Here is a 25,446-nt window from a genome sequence, read left to right as displayed (position 1 = left end):
ATATACAATAAGTAATTATAATAATGCATAAAGCAACTCAGCGGTTCTATGTCCCAGACCTATTAAACAAGCCTGTCATGCAGTATGAAGAACTTAACCTTAACTTCTTATGCATCCCTAAAGAGGATTTTGTGTACCTGTAAAGGTATGACTTGGTTTATGCTGGCGTTCCTGAGATTTCTAGCGTAAAATGAGTGGTGTAAATTGAAGCAAAAATAGAATCAATACAAAATACTTGAAAAATGTTTTATTTTATGAAATTTACATATTGAAAATTGTATAATGTTTAAGATAATACTATTTAAGAAAAAGAAAGAAATTTATTTCTTTAATAATGATAAAAAAGATGTCTGTTTGATTTTCTACTTTTTTGATAATTGTAGTTAGCATGGCTGTAGAACTGTCTCAGTTCCTCTCTTAGTGGTTGAGATTCACTCCCTGTTGAGGTTGTTGCTACAGAAGATCTCACATCCCTTCTTAATAAGAGGAATAGCCTCCTCTTGCTGTCAATTCACTTGCAGTTCTTAGTCTATGGTTAATATGATTTGTTTTTTCTTGTCACATGTTATATTCCATTTTTTGATTAATTATTTAAATTTTAGGCCACCACAATTTAATCCTTTAGTATTAAAGTTTTATTACAGTGTAAGTTTTATTACATTGTCAGGACCATCTGTGTCTAGGAAATCAGGTAGAGTCATGACTCATTCTCCCCCCCCCCCTCCCCAATTTTAATATGTGAAAAGGCGCAAAGGTGAAGCGGCATAAACTGAGTTATACCTGTACTCAATATATAGCAGTTGTAATACCTCATTATCAAATTACCCTCATATATTTTGAAGGTATGTGCTAATTTAATAATGAGGTAATATCAAATCACTGGCTTCAAAAGATGTGAATAAAATGAATACTAATCTATGCTATTATTGGACTCATTATGTATATTTCTTTTTAAAAAAAATGTACTCGGAATTTTGTACTGAATCTCTGTAGTGAAGAAATGTAATAATCTCTTGCCTTAATGCAATTAGAAGAATAACAGGACATTGTACCTTTTGATCGTAAAAGACCTAAGTTTTCATTTCTCTTTGTGACGAGAGGAATCTTTGTAGGAACTTTTTCAATTAAAGGTAATTAGTCAATCTCATATATAGCATTTATCTCCTGTAAACTGGTTTTTCAACCCTCGTACAGGGAAACTGATTATATATATATATATATATATATATATACACACGCGTGCAGGAAAAAAAACATACCAGTTTCTCTTTCCTCACTACACATATGACCCTCTGATTTGCACCTGATATCCTCATATAGCTGATAAGTATTCTCTTTATTTCTCTTACTCTTCTGTTATAATTTCATTATTCATATATTTCATGCCCTGTCTATTGATCTATTGATCCTTCTAACTATAGGAATAAAGTCTGACATTGCCATCATAAATTAATGTTGAGCCAAGTATGAGTCATTACTGATTTACCTCTAGTCATGCGACATAGGTTGCCAGTCGGTTTCCTGAGTTTGTTGCAGTCTGGCACACCTCCTCATTTCTTCAGTGAAGTTTTCACCTGCCAGAGCTGCATGGTCATTCTCTAGAACTGATGGCATCATGGTGATTTCTGTTATACAATGTGAGACAACACTTGAGTCTCACATTGTATAACAGAAATCACTCTGTTGTCTGTTGCTTCCACCATATACTACGTTTAATTAATGATCCCTAAAAATTTACAAAACTCTCTCTTCATTCTGCTGTGAATTTACTGCTTCCATATTTAGTTGCCCATTGTTATCAACTGCCTGTGATAATAATCCTATCTACACTTCCATAGATGCATTATCTGATCATATAACACAAACTGAAACATTTCTGGTGCTCAGCATGACTGATACCAAATTTTGTTTACAATTTCACTTTTATTTGAAAGCCTTTTTTGTATTTTTCTGGGCAGTATGTTATTTTTTTTTTTTTAGCAGCAACTATAGAAAACTAATCCATAACAACTGTTACCTCCATTCTGAGGTAACTCGATTCTGAGTCCTTCTCTCTCCAGAGAGTCAAGGACTCATTAAGGGAGGCTATACATTACCCACCCATTCTGTCACATTTGCTCTTAAACTAATTCACACTGGATGCAAACACCACTTCAACAGGCAAACTGTTCCACTCACTCAGTGCTCACTGAGAGAAAAATCTTTCTCATCCCCTTTCTTAATCACATAAACTCAACTTCCATGGGTGCCCCCTTGTCCACTTCCCACCTTCATATATAGAAAAATTTTGTCAACTGATATTCTGTGATGTCCTCTGTGAAGCATATAGGCCTCTGTCATATCATTCCTCTTTCTCCTGTTTACCAGTGTCTGCAGTCCACAATCTGTCCTCATGATTTGTCCCGAAGGTGTGGAAAGAGGGGAAAATAGTTTCACTGCATAAAGGAGTATCCAAGACTACAGTTGCAAATTACCGACCGATCAGCATATCAGGAATCGTTGTCAAGGTCTTGGAGAAAGTAGTCAAGGGAAAAATACAGGAATGGATTGATGAAAATGAGATACTGTACGGGGGACAGCATGGCTTTGTGAAGGGTAGATCATGCCTCAGTAACTTGCTCAAGTTTTATAACAAGGTGACAGCTGAACTGGATAAGGGTAATGGATTTACTGTGATACTGCTGAACCTGGCTAAGGCATTTGACAGGATACCACATGGAATTCTAATCCGTAAACTACAACATATGGGAATGGATATAGGGTTGGTGAGATGGATAGGTGGGTGGTTGATGGAGAGATATCAAAGAGTAATTTATTCAGGAGTAGAGTCCAAAAGATGGCCTGTGACTAATGGTGTGCCGCAGGGTTCTGTTCTTGGACCACTGCTATTTAATTTGTTCATTAACGATATAGGGAAGGATCTAAGAAGAACAGTTCATTTGTTTGCTGATGATGCAAAGTTGGGTAGGGCGATAGTGAATGCAGAAGATGTCAAAATCTTGCAGGATGACTTGGATAGATTGGAGTTCTGGGCTAAGGAGAATGGATGTCAATTTAATGTGACAAAATGTAAGGTTATGCATTTTGGGGTGAAAAGATTAGCAGCAGTATACCACATTGGTGGAACTGTACTCCAGGAGATTGATGAGGCCAGGGACTTGGGAGTGTTGGTGGATAGAGAGATGAAGTTTAGGGGACACATTGCAAAAGTAGCTAAATCTGCTCATCAACTCACTTGGTTGTTGAAAAATACCTTGACGAGCAGAGATAAGCAAGTTATTGTACCTCTATACCAAGCCTTGATAAGACCTCATCTCAACTACTATGCCCAGATTTGGTCACCTAGGTTCCTTCTTGATGGGGAGGAGGTGGAGAGGATCCAGAGGCGAGTGACTAAGATGATAGCGGATCTATGGAATGAACTATATGAGAACAGGTTGAAGATTTGTGGGTTGCAGAAATTAGTTGATAGGCAGAAAAGGGGAGATATGATTGAGACATTCAAATTGCTAAAGGGTTTCTATAGGATTAATTCAGAGGATATTTTTGAGATCAGGACTGGTGGTGGGAGAACTAGGGGACACCTATGGAAGCTGGGCAAGAGTATGGTTAGCAGGGGTGGTAGAGCTAGGTTCTTTACTTTTAGAGTGGTAAATGAGTGGAATAAGCTGCCAGAGTCTGTTGTGGGTGCTATGACAGTGAGTGAGTTCAAGGCAAGGTATGATAGATACTGTGAGAATGTCATATAGTTGTGTGGACATGATGTTTAGGGCCTCCCTCGATGAGTCTAAGGACTCCCTGGAATCACCCGTAATAATAATGATCTAAATTCCATTATCTTGATATCATGTTTGTAAACTCTTCTTGTTTACAAACAAGTACAGCTTCTACAGTTTCTTTTCCCTTTTGGAACCCAGTTAGACCAAATCTGTGTGTAGTAGTCCAGGTGTAGTCACATCAAGGGCTTGTCAAGAGGAAAAATGTCTTTCTTATCTTTACATTTCAATGTTTTGTTTCAGCATTGCAATGAGAACTTAGTAAATGTTAAAATCAGTCTGAAAGGATGCGTTGGGTGCTGTGCATTATATGATTCTAAGGCGGTATGGCATGAAGTCATTTTCCTTCATATAAAAGTAGCTTAGCAGAGAAGAAATGATTTCTTAAGCATAATTTAAATTTATTTATCTTGGGCTATCATAGGAACATACAGGATAGTATCATATATGTTCCTTCAGGATATATGTTTGGAATTGATGATGATTAAGTTCTTAATGCAACCTTTGGCTTGTTTATTAAAAGGTTCAAGCAGAAAAATGTTGCCATATTTCTACAATGTTTTTCTTGCAGAATAAATTAGGATTAAAATAATTGTTCTATCAAATCAGCTAGTTGTATACAAATTTCGTCCTGTGGCTTTTGTTATGATTAATAACTGCAGCTGTATTTTCACTTTTAAAATACTTTTGTGTGTGCGTGCGTGAGAAAACCAGCTTCTTCTAAGTTAATATCTGCTGCTGTTTGAGTTTCTGATTATGGCAAATACATAATGATTTACTGGTGTTGGAAAATAAATTACTGGTCCTAAAAATTTAAAACTTCAAATTTAAAGAAAATCAAATAAATGATAAAGTAAAATTAAGCAACGGAAGTGTGTAACTGTTATTTATTCAAGTTTAATAATACAACTGCACAGAAAATAATCTAGGCCTGCTGCCTAACTGATATCAGATATTTTTACCAGCAAACTATATTATGTATAATTGTATATAGTTTGACCACAGATGTAAGACACTTCTGTGCTTGGCAGAAGGAGAATCCATTCCGATAATAGGGTAATCAGTTTGTCTTGTGGGATTAGTTAGTTTATTATTGCATGTTGGAAAATTAGCTTTTCTTGTATGAACATTCTAGTATTTAAAGTGGTAACTATTGTCCTTGTATAGCAGTTGGAAAAATGTAAGTATAAAGCACGTGATTTCGCTTGTTGGTGAGAAATACGTACATTGCCTAATTCCTTTCTCCCCTTCAACATGAATTGACTTTTCTTGGCACTATGCCAGCTATGGTTCTTTCAACTGTGGGCAGGCTATATATTGGTGATGAGCCTAACAAAAATGATACAGGAGGACCAATCTCCAGCTATGTCAAGTTTGCAAAATGCTGCTTCATAGTTTGTAATGAAATAGGTGTTTCATTTAGGTTTAACTAGATAATATAACAGACCTGTAATGTTCATAATTCTGTTATTTATTGTATATTCACATTATTGCTTATCTGTCAGATATTTCATAAAAAGTAACTAATATTGTTTTTAATATTTATTTCAGTGTGTTGGAAGTTGATGATTTTACTGCACGGATTTTTAAGATATATGAAACTGTTTTTCGTGAGAGACAAGTACAGGTATACATAAGTGAATTTCTGTTATAAAATTACTAAAATATTTGATATTGTAAGATTACTGAACTATTAAAAGCAAATGCATTACAGTTAAAACTGAGTATAATCAGTATGTAATAATCTGTAAGGGAACATGAATAACATCTGTTTTGAGAATTTAGTAATTAGGAATTAAAGAAAAATTGAAAGGTTTGCTGAATTTTATAAATGTCATGATATACCAAATAGCGCTATAACAAAATTCATAATTTATTATTGTTATTATATGTGTATTCCCATCGGGTCAGATGATTCATTGCTGGAGACCATTAAATTATAGCATATAAATTATTTTAATTTAAGTTTAAGTAATTTTAATTTCATCCCTGTAGTTTTTTATTCATGAACTCATGACTGTATATGTAGAGTGTTACACCTGATATCTTGAGAATATAGTATTCTCAGTTATCATGGTGTAACATGAAAAATAAATAACATAAATTAAAACCCCTGCATAAAAGTATGAATTAATTAAAGAAAAATTCTTGCATCCAGTATAAAATGAATAAAATGTAAGGTTTATTGTTTAGTTAAAATAGCAAAAGAAAAGAATGTATTATTCTTTTATTAAGGAATTTGTATTAAATAAGTAGCTAACTAAGAATTAATGTTGTAATGCGATTAAGAATGAAAGAGTTGAGTACATAAGTAGAAAAGAATGAGTCATGAAACACGCTATGTGAGAGGCTACAGTTTAAATATTAAGAAGAATTCTGAGAAAAGGTTTGAAAGGGGGTTAAGATAGAGGCTAACAAGAGAAATAACGGAATATCGCTTAGGGCCTATACCCGGATAGAAACTTCGTTACGAGTTGCCGATCAAAATGACGTATGGCGGCCAAATGCTACCCAATTGGTAGACAGACGGGAAAACTAATAGAAGGTGGGAAAAGAAGTAAGAGAGAGCGCCGTTAGGGGAGCAGCTATAAAAGGGTTGGTAAACCCCCCCCCCTCGTGGCTTTTTGATCTTGGCTTTTGGGTTTTTTCGAGGAGTAGGCTCTCTTGGGCCTTAGTGGTTTTCGAGTGGATCTCACGGTGTTCCTGAGTGGAGAGATATGGCTTATATCCTCATGCCACAACAAGGAATCTAAGGTGAGCAGGAAGGCTATTCCCGTATTCCTATGTAGGAAGCGAAATATACTAAAGAATCATAGGAAGCTGTGAAATTATCGATGTACTCGTTTCGGATAGTACAGTCGGCGGCGCAGATGTTCATACAGCCCTGAATTGCAAAGAAGTTATGCAAGCAAGTCCATTCAGTAGAAGGTAAAGGCCCGTAAGTGAAGCTAAAGAAAGGTATTGTGAACTTTGTCTTATGTTAACTAAAAGTTGTTTGTGATTGTTACCATTGTCATAATACGGAACTGTTAAAATGATTAGGGAGAAATTATAATAGGACTTTAGAATTTGATAGAGAGTGTTAAAAGTAAACTAGCTAGAGTTGATAATTTGTGACAAAGAGTGCCTACTACTTTGTGTTAATGAAGTAAATGGTTTTGTTAATATTGAATTAGATTAGTGCGAATTGAGTAATCAAGTAGCCTGAGGAATTCGAATGCCTAGTGTGATGTGTAGAAAATCGGAACTGTCATAAGTATGTGCTAGAATAGCTAATGTTTTGTTAGTATGCTTGAAGTTGAATAACCTAATAATGTGTGGTGATCTAATTATTCCATGTTAAGTGAATTCATGTTTTGTATGAAATTTTGTGGCGGCATGATCGTAGTAACTTTTGTCGAATCATAGCCCAACTACTTGTGTTAAGCTAATCTTAGTGTGTAAGTAATTTAGTTGTGTATTTTGATATGTACCATGTTTAGAGAAATAATAAACCTTTTGTTTAATGATATAAGAAGTTGTCTGATATTGCTATATCCAATGCACCGTTAGAAATATTCGAGCCTAACCACACGGGGAATTAATGTTAAGAAACGGGAAGCTTAAGGAATTAATGTTGAGTAACAAGAAATAGTGTCACGACTGCAATAGTAGCACTTTCAGATATTTGAGTTCCTTTCTCTGTTTATGTACAAAATATCTTAAACTAAATATCCCAAAGGGCGCAGTTAAAATACAAATACTAGGGATACTACGGGGAATAGTAGCTCAGATATTAGTAGAAACTTTGGTGATGTTTTGAAAGTAGAAGTTAAGAAATATAGACGAAGACAGTTTGTAAAACAAACTAACAAAAAATCGTAAGATAGGGACATAACAAGAGGGATTCCAATTTAAGCATGCACACTACTGTTTTTTAAAATCATTCCTATTGTTGTTCGTTAGTTGTACTAATAATGTCTTATGATACATAAGACGAAATATTTACATAATAAGAAAACTATTTACTGTGGCATACATGTTATTCTATAGTTATGGATACTCCACAGGTTTCACTATATAAAAAAGAATAAGCAAAGCTGGTATAAGTAGCCAGCTTAGTATATATATATATATATTTATGGAATAAGAGAGAAATTATCCAAAACACCAAACTAGTAGTATACAAGACAGTGTTACCAATTTTAACTTATGGATGTGAGAGTTAGGTTAGAAATAAAGCACTTGACCAAACACTAGCAATCACAGATATGAGGGTTCTGAGAAAAATTAGAGTGAACTGATAGCATCAATGGCAGAATCATATTAAAAATGAAAATGTTAGAAAGGACCTTGACATTATTAGTATTCAGGAATATGTCAGCAGAGCTAATCTGAGGTGGCATGGTCACTTAAATATAATGTATGAAGAAAGGTTAACAAAACAGGTGTTTGGTGCCAATATGGCATGGAAGAGACCTAGAGGAAGACCAAGGTCTAGGTGAATTGATTCAGTCAGAAGTGTCTTAGAAGCATGGAATGTTATATGACAATATTTAAGTGCACAAGTAATAGATTGATTGATTTTGGGGAAAATTGTTGATAGGAGATGAATAATAATGTAAACTTAATGATATAGTGCTGTCATAGTAACCTGAACACCCCTTGGGGTACATATCAAGAACTTGATGATAATGATGAGTTTCATATCCATCCCCATTTGCTCCAGTTTATGCAACAGAATTCCATGTGGAATCCTGTCAGATGCCTTTACGAAGTCCATCAGTAGGGTTTAGTTTATACAAAAACTGACTTTTATAAAAACCAGTTTTCGAATTCCAGTATTTCCAAAAAAAAAAACAGTTTTTGAATTTTTACAAAAAAACAAAATATAATTAAAACAGTAAAAAAATATTTATACTTATTTTAAAATTTTTCAGTTTATTTAATATTTATGGAACTACAAAAATATAACAAAATAAAATAGACTCCATACAAAACCAAATAAAAATTAAAAAAAAAAAAAACTAGAATAACTAAAAGCCATACACAATATAAATTATAAATTTTTATTTCATTTAGTATATTTCCTCAGGAAATATGATTTCAAAAAACATAAAATGTCCACTGAACAATTACTTAATCTTATTCCTCTTCTAGATACAAAATTGCCCTGAAATAGAAAATACTCTCTAACTGGCTACTGAACTTGGTTTTATCATTTTCAGGGCATCAAATAATAAATCGAAATTCTTTGTTCTTTTATTGGTTGCTTCAAATACTGAAAATTCGACCTTCAGTGTCTTCAGATTTGATATTATTTTTTCAGGTTCCTCAAGAAACTTATCAATTAATTTTTCTATGGATTGATTAATAGTTTCTCCATCTCCAATATATTCATCATTGGAATCTGTTTCCATACAAGAATTTGGATATATTCTAGACAATATTTTTCCAGATAATATCGAGTTTTGAAGCTAGTGGAAATACACTTGATTTCTTTGTTGAAATGTTTTGTGGATTTTGCAAATATAGCAAAAAGGTTACCAATCCAACTTGTCTTCTTTCTTGAATTCGTACTTCTAAAGCATTTAATAATTTGGGACTAATGTCAGTCTTTCAATTTTTTAGTTCATTTAACAGAAATTCAGAATATGCCTTCACTTAGTAATAAATTAGCATCTCGCCGCCCTAAGGCCTCAGCTGCTAGAGGTACTGGTACCAACACTTTGATTTTAGGATATTGAGCTTCATTTCATGAGAAGCACCAATATCATTCAATGCTAAAACAATACATTCTTTTAATGCTATAAATCTTTCAATCAAGGCCTCTAAATTATTCCATCTCTTCTGGCAGTCAAGAATCAGGCTTAATTCCTTTCCTTTTTCTTGTTTTATATAATTCTGAAGGATGCTATCTTTTACAGGAGATTTTCTAAAAAATTTGCAAATTTTTCTAATTTGGGAAATTGATTGATTGTAATTGTCAGACAACGTAGGGAATCCACAGTCGTTATCTAGATCAAGAGAATTTAAAAAATCTTTGCCATAGTCATTTTCACACTCTACGTCATCAATTCCTCACTTGTAACATATACATTGGTTTCAAGTCAAAATGTTAATGTTTTTAATTAAATAATTAATTTTTACATATTAATTCTAGTTTCTAAAACAGGTTTTTTAAATTTAAAAACTGATAAACCCTATCCATCAGTATCACTGAGTAGCTGTTTTACTTTATCCAACTCAACTATCACTTTATTATGAAAAGTAAGCAAATTCCTAAGGCAAGACCTACCTTTCAAAAATCATACGGTCTTTTATCATCATTATTATTATTATCATTTTTATTATTATTATTAATGCCGAGTGCATAGCCACCCGGCACAGTTAGCCAAGTGGCTATACACTTTGCAACCATGTATCTGGGAAAGGAGTGTTCTGGGTTTGATTCTTGTAGTTGACATGAGGAGCTTAGGATCTTTCTTAGACATAGCCAAGTTAACCAGTCTTGGGCATGGACTGCAGGGTTTTTCTCCCCAGTTAATGGATACATATACAGCTTACTGTATATGAACTATAGTATATAAAAATATAGAATTTTATTCACAAATCCAATGTATTTAATCCAGTGAAACATAGACATTATCAGGGAGAAAGACTGGACACCACAAAACATGAATCATAAGAATGAGTCATGAAGCATGTGCTTCACTAGCTTGTGTCTCAGTTGCAGCTGACTTGATAGGGTTATGCAATTAGAGTTCAAAGGAACAGTTTTAAAAATTACATATATTAAAATAAATAAATTATTTATTTATTTTATATAAGTTTTATTTTATTTTTTTAAAAAAAAATCACTTCCCCAAACTTGGAGATTGACATATAATCAGAGCAGTTAAGAAAATATTAGAAGATAGATACCACCACAATATTCAACTAAACTAAGTCTTTCCATGACAGCTGGGTTATAAATTTAACAAATAAACCACTCACAAATGATGAACTAAAGGTTCGGGCTTAAAGGTCCTGATTTTGCCTTTGTCTTGGACATATACCATCATCATCAATTTTCTGATATATGCCCTCAATGGATTTTCAGGTTAGTATGATACTATTACATGATTAATTTATATTATTATTAATCTCCTATCAACAGTTTTCATTCAAATTTTTCTATTACTTTTCAGCATGCCAATATTGCTGTATCTAGCATTTTGTTCTTCTGTGGCACTTCTGACAGAATCAATTCACCTAGACATTAGCCTTCCTCTGAGTCTTTTTCCTACATTAAACGCCTGTTTTGCTAACCTTTCTTTGCTCATTCTGTTTAAGTAACCATACTACCTAAGATTAACCCTTCTCACGCTTGAATGCAAATAATGTCAAGTTCCTTCCTAAGGTTTTCATTTTTAATAGGATTCTGCCATTTATACCATCTGTTAAAGCACTCATTTTTTACAGAATGTATGTGATTTTTAATCTTTGATCAGGTGCTTTATTCCTAATTCATCTCTCAGATCCATAACTTAAAACTGGTTTGAATATTGTCTTGTATGCTACTAGTTTAATGTTTTGGCTAATTTCTCTCTTTTTCCATATACATTTATTCAGTTAGTTCCCTTCCATGCCATCTTTGCTTATTATGTCCAAATTTAATTTATCATCTTCACTAAAATTGCCTAAATGGCTGAAATATTTTACTTGTTCTGTAACTTCTCATTAAGACTGAACCTAAAGTTTTCTATGCTCCTGACCATTTTCATAGCTTTTGTTTTTTTTTATTGTTGATTTTCATGCCAAATTTATTCAGCTATTATTCAGTTTATTTAGAGAATCCTGGAGACTTGCACTGGATGTGTTTAGGAGTACAACATCACCTGCATAAAACAAAGATCTAAGTTTGATATCTCCAATTTTAATATCAGGTTTAAAACCACTTTCTTTCATAATGCGATCCATATAGATAATGAATAAGAGTGGTGATAATGTGCATCCTTATCTCATGAGTAATTTTACATCCAACCACCTTCCTGTATTTCCTTTCATTCTAACTTCTGATTCACAACTTAAATATAGATTATATATTGCTTAGTATAATGTTCCATTTATCCCATGTATTTGTACTGTTTTGAAAAGCTTTTCTCTGGGCACCTTGTGATATGCCTTTTCCAGATCTACAAAACTTAAGTACAGATCCTTGTTAAGCATCATGTTGTTTCCGGAAATTGACAACATAAACTAGATAGTAACTAAAAATTTTAATTATTGCTTCCTATATTTTTCCAAGGTTAAATTAACATCTTCAGGGATTCATACTAATACATTGATACAATGTATTAATCCCTGAAGATGCCAATTGACTTTGGGCAAAATATAAAATGTAATAATTAAAATTTTTAGTTATTATCTGGTCTATGTTGTCAAATTCCTGAAATAACATGACGTGTGAGAATCTACGTATAAGCTTAAACATCAAGATCCTTGTTATAACATTGTTGCTCTGATACATATACACATATTCTCACCATTCTTCCCATTATAATTTAGTTTCCCTGATTCTATGTTAGGTTTCATGCCAGTTATTAGTTTTTCAAGACTCCTGGTACCAAATGCATTCAAGTGTAGGCAGTCTGTCTTATGCCAATCCAATTCTTCCTTCAGACTTACTCCACATCCATTTCTTCTATACAGCCTGTGCATAGAATTCTTTGCCATCATAGCCCTTCTTTTTAATTCATTTTTATCATATTGAGGTAATATACTTACAATTTTCACTTTCTTGCTCTTCACTCTCTCTTCTTCAAACACCCCTATTTATATATAACAATATTTTGTATTTGGATAGCAATGATGTAACATTTTCATTCAAATGCTAACTTCCTATCAACAATTTTCTTCTATATTAATCTGTTAAGACTCCAGTATTATCAGATCTTTTATTTCTCTCTTTTATGTCACTTTACTGTATCAGTCCAATAGATCATGGCCTTTAAGTGTCTTTTTCCTGCCATTCTAGCACAGACATTTCTTTTGCTAATTCTTTCTCCCATTATGTTTAAGTGACCATACCATGTGAAATTGGGTCTAATAACAATGTCATCTCCTTTTCTAATATCCTAATTTTTAATGTGATAATGCATTGATGTTATCTGTTCAGAACGCTAATTTTTCTCAAAACTCTTATATCTGTGGTCTCCAATTTTGATCAAGCGTTTTTTATAACCTACTCTCAGATCAATAAGTTAAAATTGGTTTGAACACTGTCTTGTATTACAAGGTTCTCTTAATTTATATGGAATAAGAATTCCCTATAATTTCTTCAGTTGACTTTCTATCATATCAAATTTGCTAATTCTGCTGTCTATTTCCATATTTAACTTGCCATCTTCATTAAAAAATTGAGCCTAAGAGCTGAAATGCTTTACTTGTTCTATAGTGTATCCATTCAGAATGCAGTTGATGTTTTTTATTTTTCTGTGGCTTTTTATTTGCTGATTTTTATACCAAATTTATCACAGCAGTAGTTATTCAATTTAGTCCAGGAATCCTGCTGACTTGTACTAGATTTATTTGGAAATATAGAATCATCTGCACAAAATAAAGAGCTAATATTAACATCTCCTATTTCTATATCATGTTTAATACCACTTTCCTTCATAATAGGATCTTGATAGATTATAAATAACAGTGGAGATAATATACACCCTTGTCTCCCACTGATTTAACATAAAACCATCTTTCTGTACCTCCTTCAACAGTAACTGTTGATTTACAAATCAAATATAGACTAATTACTGTTTGATATAATGTTCCACTTACACATTTTGAACAGTTTTTCTCTTGACACTCGACACATGCCTTTTCCAGATCTACAAAACTTAAATACAGATCCTTACTTTATTCCCATGACATCTTCACTGTTTGTCTTAAAATGAAAATTAAATCCTGACAACCTCTGTTTGGCGCCGAAATCCAACTTATTATTCTCCAAGCTTCTCTTCCATAACATGCTTCTCATACCAGTGATACTGTCTATTCCTCACCTTCTCATGGTGCACCCTGTTAGCTACCTGGATACTGAATGAATGAGGATTGGCTGGCAATTTGGGATTTAGCCAGCCAAATTGTATTCTTATTGGCTTAAACCACAACATAAAATGATAGTACAATATGACAGAGTTTCATGCTGGCTGGGTCGTCGCCCAGTTAAATAAAGCCCCTGTTGTTTATGTCAGGGAACCTGGGCAAACAGCGAAAAGTCAGCTACCAGAACAAATCCTAGAACACACCCCAAATCAACATCACCTGAGTTCAAGATCGATACTATCAACATAAAAAGCCTGAATGGCAAAGAAATGGAACTAGCTGAGGAATTGGATAAGTACCACATTGATATAATACAGGTGACTGAAAAAGACAAAAGATTGGTGAGACATTTCTAAGCATTGAATACAAAATATTATATTCAGACCATAACAATCAGGGAAAAGAATTAGTAGCTATAATATTCAACATTAAATACGAGGCTAATCTTATTGAATAGCAGACAATATCAAGTAGAGTAATGTGGGCAAATATTAGAATGGGGAACTGGACAATGACTTATTTGTGCCTATGTTCCCACAGAAGGTTCTACTAAGGTAGAAGTGGAGGATTTTTTTGAGGCTTTGGAGAAAACAACTAACACAATGAAAAAGGAAAAGTTGGTCCTTGTTGGGGATCTAAATAGCAGAGTAGGAAATGATTGTCAGACATACAAAAATATTTTGTGAAAATTTGGTAAAAAAACCAAGGCTAATAATAATGGCAAATACCTGTTTGATTTCTGCTCAGGACATAGACTGGTTATTGCTAACAATGTTCCAACATAAAAAGGTGTGTAAATTCATATGGAGGGAAGAGGCAAGGAATAAGAAAAGTCTCATTAACTATGTATTGCTGATACAAGGGTTGTTTGAAAAAATAAGTTAAACACATTTTTTTGGAAAAAATCACCTTTATTTCTCAACATAGTCTCCATCGAGGTCTACACATTTGGTCCAGTGAGTTTCCAATTTTTTCATCCCATCTATTATCATCCTCACTTGGTATTTATTAAATGAAATACCAGGCGACTATATCTGGGCACATCAGTAGTCTAGATGAAATATAGTATTTCAAGAAGATGGGGAGACAGTTAAAAAGATCCAGAAGTAGCTGGCTTATAGAATTGCTCATATGAAGATAGATGGAGAGATTGATGCAAAGTTTGAGGAATGGACAGATGAGAGGAGGGAGATATGATAGAAAAATACAAGTCAGTAAGGAGCATAGATGTAAAAGTCTAGAAATATTTTATCTGCTATTAAGCCACAAACAAAGATGCCAAATAGGAACTTTTTTTTTTTTAATTTCAACTAGTTTTGTGAAATAGTTCGTTTCACTTCATCGAGAAACAACACAAACTAAACAGAACCAGAAAGCAAGTAATAACAGTTAACATCACTAGTGAAAAATATTTGTTTAAATAATGGAAAACGTACATTCGCTATTACACTTTGCTGTATACTATTGGTAGATACGAGTTCTCGTGATGGATTAATGAAGACCAGGCTTGATGTAAAATCATCTCTTGTTTTTTTGTTGCACTGTTCATTTCAGCCAATTCTTTGAATGCTCTTGAGTATAAACAGTAGCCTATGTGGAGCATTTTAGTTTGTTGCCATCTAATTGATGTTTTGTTTCAGTAGTGTGTACTACCAATCCTGATTTCTTTCATTCTCAATGTCCTTGAAATGTTCCAATTGGCATCTCTATCTGGATCTGCCTGTCTGCCCTGTGTAGTGTAATGTAGTGTAGGTTACAATTGCAACTGATCTTGTAGACACCTGGTTTTGTAAGTGGTATAAGTGGAAGTTTAGGAGGTTTCAGGTGATTAGATTTTGTTGATTGGGTAAAATGAGACCTAGCAATCTTGCTGTTTGAACTGTGATTGTATATATGGGAGAATCACCTCCTTTATAGTCTTGGTATTGTTGTTCTTTTGATTGTTTTGGAGGTTGAAACAGAACTTTTTTTTTTTTTTGACTAATGTTCTGTTGTAGCCATTTTTTGGAAGAACTGAACTAAGATACTGTAGCTCTTGGTTTCTTTTATCTATATTGGCAGAAATTTTATAGACTCTGTCATGTAAGGAACGGATGATGCCTATTTTTTTGCGCTGAGTGGGTAATGAGAAGGCATGTAGACAGTGCTAGAGTTTTTGCTGCCTGGGGCAGTTCCTGAGTGTGCTGCCCCTCTTCAATACACACCAAAAATACTACAAAAAGTCAAAACAACGTATAGGGAAATTAAATTAAAACACTATATTTATGTTTATTTTAGTTGTAAGTACAGTTTTTAAAAACTAATTATTAATTAATTAAGTAATAAAAACTACTACGTTAACATAAATAAAAGAATCGTCGAAAAATAAAATTGTGTCTCACGTCAAAAATGCTGCCCAGGGCGGACCCCCCCCCAGCTACGCCACTGCATGTATGTGTTAGTTGGTTTCCTATAGATTGAAAAGTTGAGTGTGTTTTGTTCAGATACTTCAACTAAAATATCCAAAAACTGTGAAGATTTCTTTCTTTCTAATTCAATGAATTTAATTTGAGGATAAATGTTGTTCAGGTAGTTGATGAAATCTTCTAATTGGGTAATAGTACCAGGTCAGATGATAAAAATATCGGCAACATATGTTCATCAATTTTTTGGTTTTGTTCCTTGATGCTGGAGGACTGTTTTTTCAAACCACCCCATGATGGATCCACTAACAACAGATAGAAGGGAGAACCCATTGCAAGTCCTTCTTTCTGTTCAAAAAAAAAAAAAATCTTCAAATTTGAAAAAGTACTATTGATACAGTGTTTAAAGAGATTCATTGTGTCTGGCAGGAAGATGTCTTGTGTTGTAGTAGTTGTGTAGTTTCTGTTCTTGGAATGTTGGTGAAAAGATTTACTATGTCCAGGATGCAGTTACATCAGTAAGAGCCATTGTGAGGTCCTGATTCTTTTCATGGCATGTGGAATGGGTTACAATTAATGTTGAGTGCATCTTTGGCAAACATGTTCAAATAGAGGTATGATAGGTATTTAAGTATGTGTAACTAAAATGCCTTTCCCTAGAAGAGCATACATTTTAAACATTATGATATGAGATTAAAATAGTCATTATTTAGTTTTATTCAGTGGATTCTTAATTTTCTTCTATAGACACTTAATTTGGGAATGCTGAGGAGTGATTATATGCTGGATGCTGGTGATGATCAAGAAATATCACTAAAACAAGTTGAGATTAATACCATAGCATCTGGATTTGGTGGTATGACTTCTAGACTTCAGGGGTTATACAAGTGTGTATAATTTTTTTTTTAATTATCCTGATTGAAATATGCCTAAATGATAGTTATATAAATACATTGCTTATTTTACTAAAGAATATATCTTTGCATTATCATTGTGTATTTGTATTGTGTGATGTGATTATGAAATGATGCAAACCTAAGTATCTGTTTTTTAACTTAAATAAAAGCGCCAATAGGCTTCTTTTATTTAATCTACAATCTGCCAAACCTTTTATAGTTTACTATATTCGGCATGAAACGCTTTGAGTTTCTTATTCGGCTTTGAAATATTGTGAGATTTAATATCCCCTTAATTTAAATAATTAAAAAATCAATTTTTTAATTTAACTTGCAACTCACTGATTCCAAAGGAATCCGTGAAATAAATTAAAGATGCCAAGAAATTATATTATAGTTTAATCCTTTATCCAAGTATAAGAAAACAATGACTTCACTAGTGACTAATGACTTCTAATGACTAATGACTTCACATCACTTGCCTTACGCAAGACGTTGCTGACAGGGTGAAGCAAAATGCTTTTATAATCCCTGCTATCTGATAAGGTTGCTGTGTGAGGAAAAGTTTGAGCTAAATGCTCTGCCTGAGTGGGTGTGATTTCAAGATCTTCATTTGGAAGTAAAGGGTCCATCACTTGCCTTAGTAAGTGATGTGGAAGTCATATTTCCATATACAAGTAGCCAAAATGTGTCACACCTTATTACTAAAATACTCTGGATTAGAGATAGATGTTGGAAGTTTTTCCACTTGGTTATAATCATCATCATCATCATCATCAAATTCCTGCGTGTACCCTCAAGGGGTGTACAGGATATGACAGTACTACATGAAAAAATTACATCATTACTAACTTCCTATCTACAATTTTCCTCCAAATCAGTCTGTTACTTGTCAAGACTCCAACATTATCAGATCTTATATTTCTATCGTCTAAGGCACTTTGTACCGTATCAATCCACCTATATCTTGGTCTTCCTCTGGGTCGTTTTCCTGCCAACCTGGCAGAGAACACTTGTTTTGCTAATCTTTCCTCTCCCATTCTATTTAAGTGACCATACCAGCTGAGATTAGCTCTGCTAACGCATTCCTGGATGCTGACAATGTCAAGTTCTTTCCTAATATCCTTGTTTTTAATATGATATTGCCATTGATGCCATCTGTTCACGCCTCTAATCTTTCTCAGGACTCTCATATCTGCAGTCTCTAGTCTTTGGTCAAGTGTTTTACTTCTGACCCAGCTCTCAGATCCATAAGTTAAAAATGGTTTGAACACTGTCTTGTATACAGCTAATTTAGTGTTCCGACTAATTTCTCTCTTATTCCATATGAATTTATTCAATTGACTTCCCACCATACCAGCTTTGCTGATTCTGTTGTCTATTTCTATATTTAATGTACCATCTTCAGTAAAAATCGTGCCTAAGTAGCTGAAATGTTTTACTTGTTCCACAGGTTCTCCATTCACAACACAGTTGACATTTTCAATGATTCTGCCTATTTTCATTGTTTTTGTCTTTTTATTGCTGACCTTCATACCATATCTATTACACCAGCTATTCAATTTAGTCAGAGAATCTTGCAGACTTGTAGCGGATTTATTTAGAAGTATAACATCATCCGCATAAAGCAAAGAGCTGACATTAACATCTCCAATTTTGATATCAGGTTTAATACCACTTTCCTTCATAATTTGATCCATATAGATAATGAATAACAGAGGGGATAATGTACATCCTTGTCTCACACCAGATTTAACATTAAGCCATCTTCCTGTACTTCCTTCAATTCTAACTGCTGACTTACAACTCAAATAAAGACTAAGTATTGCTTGATATAATGCCCCATTGACACCATATAACTGCAGCGTATTGAATAGCTTCTCTCTTGGCACCTTGTCATATGCCTTTTCCAAATTGACAAAACTTAAATACAGATCTTTGTTGTATTCCCATGCTTTCTCGACTATTTGTCATAAAGTGAAGATCTGATCCTGACAGCCTCTATTTGGCCTGAATCCAGCTTGTTCTTCACCAAGCTTTTCTTCCACAATTCTTCTCAACCGTTTCTCAAGTATACTTGCATAGATCTTGCCAGGAACACTCAGTAGGGAAATACCTCTGTAATTCTCACATTCAGTTTTATTTCCCTTTTTATATATGGGTACTATGAGAGCTCTACTCCAATCATCGGGAATTCGTCCCTCTGTCCAGGCTTTCTGAACTATGCAGTGCAGCCACTGTAAGACTCTTATACCACCATACTTCAGCATTTCTGGTCGAATATCATCTACTCCTGCTGCTGCCTTTCCACATTTCAAGCCTTTGATGGCTTTTTCTACTTCAAGTATGGATATGTATTCCTGACTGCATGCCTGGTCAGTGTTTTTTATCACTGTGCTGTCATCACTGCTTATTTCATTTAGCAGTTTTTCAAAGTAATTACTCCATACTTCAAGGATATCTTTTTCTCCTATTTTCATGTCACCTTTATCATCTCTAACTCCTTTTACAGCACTCTTTCCTCCATTCCTAAGCTTCTTCAACAACCTCCAGAATATTTTGCCACCTTCTTGATATTTATTTTCTATATTCTTGCCAAAGTCCTCCCATGACTTTTGTTTAGCTAGTTTTACACACTGTTTAGCTTTCTTACATTTGTTTCTGTATTCTGTAAGAGTAAAAGCTGACTTATTTGCCAGGAACTTTTGATATGCTGACTTATTTGCCAGGAACTTTTGATATGCTTTCTTCTTTTCCTTCACTGCTTCTTTAACTTCCTGTGTCCACCACTTGGTTATAATATAAATCAAAAATGCCAAGAAATTATATTCTTGGTTTAATCCTTTATCTCCTCAATACTGTCATTCTTGAAGAAAGCCAGCATAGATCTCTATAATGGAAGCAGTTCAGATGTCATCTAAGGAGGTTGAGACACTGATGTACCTTTGCCTATATTCAATATTCTTGTTCTTTAGACCAACAAAATGAATCAGGAATAGTAGAAGCTCAATAAAGTAGTGTTATTTCTATCTCAATCTTCTTGGTCTTCCTCAGATGTTTTCTTGCAGTTTTCTTCAAGCACTTGTTTTCTTGAAATAACATTTGTATATTGGATCATCTCTAATTACATATTTTTGAATACTGATCAGTCATCAGTATTCAAAAATACTGATAACTAAAAGCTTTCCGAAAAATTCATTACTAATATGATTGTGTACACTGAAGTTATTATTCACTCCTAATTTTGATATTTTTTAAAACTTCTTTATCTGTGATCTCCAATCTTGTTTAGTTTTTTATCCCACCCCCTCCCTTAGATCCACAAGTTAAAATTTGTTTGAACACTGTCTTATGTATTACTAGTTTGGCGTTTAGGCAGATCTCCTTTTCCCGTTTCACATCTATAGAATATGCATTACATACTCTATAGATTCATTATTGAGACTGATTGGTATATATATATACTGTTATTCAGTCTATTTTCATTGTTCAGATTTTAATGACTGACTTCCATATCATATTTCTTATAGCAATAATTTAATTTGGTTGAAAGTTTATTTTGCACTTGGTTAGACTGTAACAAATTTAGTTTCATTCTTTATCCAAGTGTGAGCAAACAAAGTTTGCGCCTGAAAATATCTTCAGGACTGAGGTAAGGTAGTGCAACACCAGGCAACTCGTAGCAAAGGTGGACCAAGCTAACATCACTCCTATCTCAGTATCTTCCATAATGCAGAACACATCTCCTTGCAGACATGTATAATGCTATGCACCAAGGGAAGAGCCACTTCAAAAGACCAATTTAATTTGGTCTTTTGAAGGCTTCTAGAAGATTTATTTAAGTGAAAAATAGCATCTCTTTAGCAATAACCAATGTACTATACTTTCAATTTTATTATTATTATGTACACCTCCAGGGAGTGTAAAGACTCATCGAGGAAGGGCGCCTACTCTACAACTCTATCTCCAACACTCAGTCCACCAACTACAATGATCCACAACTACTATCATCATCTACGCCAATGCCATCTACCGCCCACCACCACCACTAGTATTTTTACAGAAAATCACAAACATCCATGCCCATGGCAGGATTCAAACCCACAGTTTTTTGGCTGGAGAGTGGGTACACTAACCACTCAGCCAACCAGGACAGCAAGGGTTTCCTAGGCCACCTAGGCCATTATTGTCTTGTAAGAAACAGTGCACCCATAGCAGAGGAAAGCCATTCTCAGTTCTAATCTGGTCATTGACTAGAGGAACTATTTCTTTTTCTTTCATAGACTGGTTCCTGAGTTAATTGATTTGGTATGGGCAGGCAGGTTTCTTCTCTTGTAAACTTGGGTGGTTTGTCCCATAAATCAAGAATATTAGCTGTAGAACCCATGCTATTTTTGACAGATAATATACTGTGTTAAAGTTAGGGACCATGAGATGGTGACACATCTTCCCTCTATGCTGAATGTCATTCATAATTAGTGAGTCTTGGGCCATCTGTCTTGATTGGTTACCAGTGGAGACTGAACTGTCCCCTCAGTCTCTAAAAGTTAGGGCTAAAAACAGCCTTGCATACTCCCTATAGGGAATAAAAGGCTTTAGCAGATTTTTTACTGTTCTCCTTAACATTTTTTTTCCCACATGAATTTCACCTGGACATCATGCAGTTATAGGAGTAAGAATGAGATAATTCCTGAAGCTTGCTCTAGAGACAAAACATGGTACTTACTTCACTCCTCTCTCTCTCAACCCTCCACTAAGAATGGGCATTGGTGATTTCACATGGAAGAATGATGAAAATGGTTAACTTTGTATGAAGACATTCACAAACTCTTTTTCCAAAATGAAATAGTTATAATCTATAAAGATCACATGCCAGCCTGAATGGATAAGATCTCTGCTCTTCAAGAGCGAAGGCAGTTTACAACCTTGTTTTACATCTGATTTAATGTCAACTATCTTCTTACTGTGATCATCAACTTCATATATACTCTCGTGGTGTCCCACGTATGATATGTGTATACATCACGAGAGTATACATGAAGTTGATGATATTGCACATTCCAGAGTATACATGAAGTCGATATTGCATATTCTGATATAATTAACATTTCATAGCTAATTCTGATTGTAAACTTTCTTTCACATTGATCTATTATTTGTAAAGTCTTTGATGAGATGTTACACCTAAAACATTTGGAAAGAAGAAACAAGAAATGTCTCATTGATTAGATTATTGTTGATAGCAATATCTGCATGCTGATTAAGGACACAAGAGTATACAGGGAATTTTAAATAGGATGTGATCACCATTTAGCTTTGAGCAGGATGAAGTTGAATATCATATATCCATATATGATATATATCCATTCCTTCCTTGTGGCTAGTTTCAAATTTTCCTGATAGTTTATGAGAATATGACCTTCACCATGAGAGAGTTGCTTTTGCTTGCACTACTTAAGATATAAATGCTACTCAGGAATCCATATATTCACCTTCTATTAGTACATGAATTGGGTTTCATTGGCCTGATAACTGTTTTGAACTGTTGTTCTCATTCAGGACCAGGCAGAAACTCTAAGAAGACAAAAATCCTACATTCAACCATAACAATCCCATGTCAGAAAGTTATTACGAGGTGTGTTATCTTACTTTTCTGAAAAGTAAGGTAACACATTTTGTTTTCTTAATAATAGTAAAAGGGATTGAGATAAAACATGGTGGACAGATAAATCTGTTAATAACATTCAAAAAAGACTGCCATTGCAGTGTGATACTTCTGTTGCCTCACAGCTAATTCCAGTTATAATATGGTGGCTATCATGCAAGTGTGGTCCAAAACAGGTGTCCATGAAGTTATTCATTTTTTGCAAGCAGAAGGGGCTTAACCAAGTGACATTCACCATGAACTGGTTGCTATGTATGGTGAAAAGATGATATCAAAGAAGTAGATGTGTTTTTGGTGCAATGAATTTAAAGTAGGCAATGGTGACATTGAAGATTGACATTGAGCATGCAAGCCTCAGTTAAGCAAGACAGAAGACAACATTTTGTGCATTAAGGGTGCTCTTGAAGACCAGCAAGTGAAACTGCACTATATTGCACAGGTAGTTAACTTGAGTAAGTCCACTGTTTACAAAATTTTTCAAAATGTCCTTGGTTTTTTAAAGATGTACTCCCAGGAGCCCCAACATTTGTCAGAGGAGCACAAGGCAACATGCAGGGGGATGTGTTTGAATAATCTGTTTCAATACAGTGACAAAGGCAAGGATTTTCTTGCTCACCTAGTCACAGGAGATGAAATGTGGGTACATCAATTTATCCCAGAGAGCAGTCAAGACCTCATGAGCTGGAAATATCAATCTTCTGTGTGCAAAAAAATTTAAAAACTGTTCTCACTATCCAGAAAGTCATAGCCATAGTGTTCTGGGATTGCCAAGGCATTCTGTTGGTGGATTTCTTGCTCAAGGGAGGAAAATTCAGCGCAGAACTTTACTTTGCAATGTTGGGCAAATTGAAAGCCACTATTTGACACAAACAACCAGGACTTCTGACAAGCAGCATGATTTTGGTGCATGGCAATGCTATGCCACACACACTGTGCACACCACTCATGAGTGGTTGCTCTGTAATCATCGGAGAAACTCTGCCACCCCCCCCCCCCCCTCCAACACACACACACAGCCCAGACTTAGCATTTTCAGACTTCCATTTGTTCGATCCCCTGAAGAAGCACCTTTCCAGAAGGCATTTCATTATTTCATTACGGATGAGGAAGTTCATCTGGCAGTGCTATATTGGTTACTGAGTGTGGACACGAACTTCTTCAGTACTGGTATTGATAAAGTGATCTATCATTGAAACAAGTGCATCAATAAATTTGGGGACTTTGTGGAGAAGTAGTGCATGTTTCACTTATATCTTTGTGTATAATTTCAACTTCCTATTATTAACTCCTCGAGAAAAAAAATATGTTACCTTGCTTTTCGGAAACCCCCTCTTATTATTAAGAGTGACTTCCAGGGAGTCAGGGACCCATTAAGGGAAGCCTACACCAGTTGGCTTACCTTTACTTAAACTCATTCATACTTCTTGTACTCACCACCCATAAAGGCAATCCATTCTAATCATACACCACTCTGAGAGAAAAATCTAGCTCTCTACTGCATTTATTCTTAACATTCCATGAATGTTCTCTCATCTTCTCCTCAACTTCTGTAAAATGAAAAATTGTATCTACTGGCCTCCTGTACAATCCTCTCAGAATTTTGTATTTCACTCATATCACCCCACCCTTGTTCTCTTATTTGATATTATCTACAGTACACAGATTCTCACCTGGTCTTCATAATCTGTATTTCACAATGTCAACATCATCTTTAACACTCTCCCTTGCGCTCTCTCTGCTGTATCATCCTCACCAAGGAAACTAGGAGACTAGACCTGTGCAAGACCAAGTGGAGTTGTATTTGTATCAAGGTCTTTTAAAGAGGCAAAGTAACTTCCTTATCCTTGCATATCAAGGTTTGTTTCAGCATTGCAATTATCCTCTGAGTTGTATTTGCAACTCAGAAGCCATTTTCACATGCCCATAATTACTGCATATTCACATCATTCTGCATGTACAGCATATCAGCCCCATTACCCTGTCTATCTTTGCATTATCAACAAAGAGTTGTATGGCACCTGTCAAATCCTGTCCAATGTCATTAAAGTAAAGACTGAATAACAATGGACAAAGGACTGATCCTTGGGGTACACCACTGGTCATCTTGAATCTCGTAGACTCACATCCCACACCACTTTTTGATATCTGTCACTCATCCATCCTCTTATCCAAACTAGTAATTTATAATCCAATACTATATCCTCCAATTTATACAACAGACTTTTATGCTGTATCCTTTCAAAAGATAGGCAAGTCTGAAAGTATCATGTTGTATCCATTTCATTTGTCTAATTCAATGATGACATTGCTATAAAATGTGAGCAAGTTGCTCAAACATGACCTTACCCTTAATAACCCAAACAGAATCTATATTTCATCATGAAATATAGATTCTCTGTTAATCCATTTCTGTATACAAGCTCTAACCAGCTTTTCCAAAAGAGATTGATACCGATAGGTCTGTAGTTAGACTCAGTCTAACTATTGACCTATCGTCAAATAGTGTGGGTTCTTTGTACAACCATTTGGCAATGGAATTATCTTGCATTCTTTCCACTCCAGTGAAATCTACCCTGTACCTAGATGCAAATTAACAGCCATTTCAAGTGAATACTCCTTTAGCATCTGTGCTAATATCC

General features: G+C 34.5%; 1 protein-coding gene across 1 annotated transcript in view; it reads left to right on the top strand.

Moving 5' to 3' along the window:
• LOC150096928 (glutathione synthetase-like) overlaps window positions 1–25,446 on the top strand; it is a 183,713-nt gene that overhangs the window by 13,066 nt on the left and 145,201 nt on the right. The window contains exons 3-4 of the mRNA XM_090408052.1: window positions 5,328–5,403; window positions 16,994–17,133. Coding sequence (XP_090264178.1) covers window positions 5,328–5,403; window positions 16,994–17,133 — 216 coding nt within the window. The remainder of the gene's footprint in view (window positions 1–5,327; window positions 5,404–16,993; window positions 17,134–25,446) is intronic.

This window comes from Typopeltis vanoorti, chromosome 18 (assembly GCF_054136105.1).
Source record: "Typopeltis vanoorti isolate ZY-2024b chromosome 18, IOZ_Tvanoo_1.0, whole genome shotgun sequence".
In the NCBI taxonomy this organism is placed as follows: domain Eukaryota; kingdom Metazoa; phylum Arthropoda; class Arachnida; order Uropygi; family Thelyphonidae; genus Typopeltis; species Typopeltis vanoorti.
The sequence above is the reverse complement of the archived record's forward strand: the minus strand, read 5'-3'. Positions and strand labels throughout refer to the sequence as shown.